Below are 2495 nucleotides of genomic sequence, written 5' to 3'. Positions count from 1 at the left end.
TTTTTTTTTTTTGTAAATGTCTGTGAGATTTTTCCTCAATTTCATTTGAACTAAAACTCTGCTGGTCTTCAGTGAAGACAAAAAGACAAAAGTACTGCTATTTTAGCAACATATCAGTCTGCACTATGTTTGTGTGTGTGCCTGTGAGCCTGTAGGTTATGTGGTATCACCCTATTTTAAAGGAAGTTGTCTTTTTGTTAGATACACACTCTTCATTAAAGAGTTCTGCACGTAGCAGTAATAAGTATGTGAGGAAATCTGCTGTCTTGGGCTGGCCACAGATTCACAGGCTGTATTAGTAGATAGGATTAGTGAAGAAGAATAGGTCAGAAGGCTGCAAAGCTCCTGTCCCTTCAGATTTCCTTCTTTAGGTCATTAGTCTCATTGAAGAGCTCCCTCGAATAGAGGGAGCAGAAACTGAGGAAAAGGCTGGAACCATTTTATTTCACCGGGACATACTGAGGAAAGGGCAATTTCTGGGTCATAAGCTCCACCGAAAATGTCTGTCCAGTTTTCTGCACAGGCACCCTGGAGGAACAACAACAACAGTTTTCTGAGCAGAGAGGCAGCTGTAACAGAGCAAGGAGAGACTATCATAGGTTTCTACCTACTGGCTTTAGGTATGTACTCAGCTTGGATGTGAAAGGAGAAGCTCCTACGTAGAGTTTGGTATAAAGTTCAAAGTGATTCATTTGGGTTTCATCCCTAATGGAACAGGATGTTAGAAAATGCAACTTTTTTTCTTCAGCTATTACAAGATCAGAGAGGTACAGCTTTCTTTTGTTAAAAAGAGATTAATAATCAATGCAGAAATCTTGAGGGAAAAAATAGTCAAGCCTGTAAACCTTTAACTAATGTTCATTAAACTTAATATGTGGGAAGATAAAAAAGTACCTTAGCAGAAGTACATGATACTTCTATGTCTTCTCGTGTCTCAGTAGCACTGAATTGATGTTCTGTGATTTCCAGAGTTTTGACTGCTGACAGTCAGTCGGCATCCTACAGTTACCTCCTGCAGAGACAGAAAATATGTTTCTGTAATTTTAAACTTTTTTTTAACTATTTGTACTGCTCTTGCTTTAAACGTTTGATACACATAGAAATAAACGTCTTCAAACAGGATCTATGAAAGATCTAAGTACTAGAACATTATCCTGTGTTAGCAGTCACAATACCACGTGTTTATTTTGGTTCTGCTGCAAGACAGATATTCTAAGTGTATAATAAGGATTTGAAAATGGCACCCAATATGAACTCACTTTGATCCCAGAGCAATTTTGTTTTGTTTGTTTAAATATTGTCTATTTGGGGCAGACTCATTGCAGGATGCAAGGAAACTTTATGAAATCTCAAAGAATGCAGGTTTGCTAGGTAATCAAAATTTCCAACCATAAAACCTCACAGGAAAATACAAGAAAATGTAACTTTTATTAAATCTATTCCTCTAAACAGCATATACAAAAATGTTTCTGTTTTTAAATGATTGATCTAAACAGATTTTTTTCTTTTTCTAAGCTTATCACATATTGCAAGTAGCTTACTAGCCCTCAGCTTATACTTGGGAAAGGTCTATCAAAGTTACAATGTAAAATGCTAAGTATTTCGATATGTTTACATGAGACTTTCTTTTTTTACCTATAGGGACTAGGGAGGAAAAAGTTGTGCTTAGAATAAAAACAGAGATTCTAGTAGAAAAATGTATGGCTTCTATCTTAGGAGACTTAATTAGAAGAGTGGCCATAAGATAAATCAGAGTTGTTCCAATTTATCCCCAATCTGTTCACATCTGCGTATCCCTCAATGAATGGCTGAGAAATGGCCGCACCATCAGCTAATGAATTAATCAGTTGTACTTAAGACTAGAAAGAACATCTTAGGTCAGCAAGGCCAGTCCCCTGCTGTGACAGTATATAATCTCATTTACGAAGCTATCATGCTCTCTCATATAACTGGCTAGGGTTTTTTCAGTGTTGCTACCACTCCTCCAATTGACAGCCTATTCCTGGTTTTGTTTCTCTCTTGGGTAGCAGCCTTTCCCTAAATTCTTAGCTAAAGTGATCACACCAACTTTATACCCTTTTTGTCACTCCTTTTAATTGAAATTTTTTTTTTTGCCTGCAATTAACATCCTAAGGCCAGTCTGTGTTCCTGAAGGAACAATCATACCCTGTGGTCAACCTTCGTATTCCTATATTAAGCAAGTCAGGTTTTTTTTTTTTATCTTTGGTTGATTGGGGGGGGACATATTATAATTTATCTCCTGTCATAACATCCTTTCCCCTGTCATCCCAGCATATCATCCTAGCAGCCTTTTACTCTGTCTTTTCCAACCTGGACTCTTTTTTTTTTTTTTTAAACTTATAGCCAGGACTGAATACAGCATCATAGAATCATTAAGGTTGGAAAAGACCTCTAAGATCATTAAGTCCAACCGTCAGCCCAACACCACCATGCCCACTAAACCATGTCCCTAAGTGCCTCATCTACACGTCTTT

General features: G+C 37.3%; 1 protein-coding gene across 1 annotated transcript in view; it reads left to right on the top strand.

Moving 5' to 3' along the window:
• Nucleotides 1-499: 499 nt before the first annotated feature.
• The window catches only part of LOC103902701 (visual pigment-like receptor peropsin), a 31764-nt gene continuing 29768 nt past the window's right edge, over nucleotides 500-2495 (top strand). The window contains exon 1 of the mRNA XM_009283794.1: nucleotides 500-620. Coding sequence (XP_009282069.1) covers nucleotides 500-620 — 121 coding nt within the window. The remainder of the gene's footprint in view (nucleotides 621-2495) is intronic.

The sequence above is a fragment of the Aptenodytes forsteri genome, unplaced genomic scaffold (genome assembly GCF_000699145.1).
Source record: "Aptenodytes forsteri isolate BGI_AS27 unplaced genomic scaffold, ASM69914v1 Scaffold309, whole genome shotgun sequence".
Classification (NCBI taxonomy): domain Eukaryota; kingdom Metazoa; phylum Chordata; class Aves; order Sphenisciformes; family Spheniscidae; genus Aptenodytes; species Aptenodytes forsteri.
Note: the sequence above shows the minus strand (reverse complement) of the source record. Positions and strands in the feature narration are given on the sequence as shown.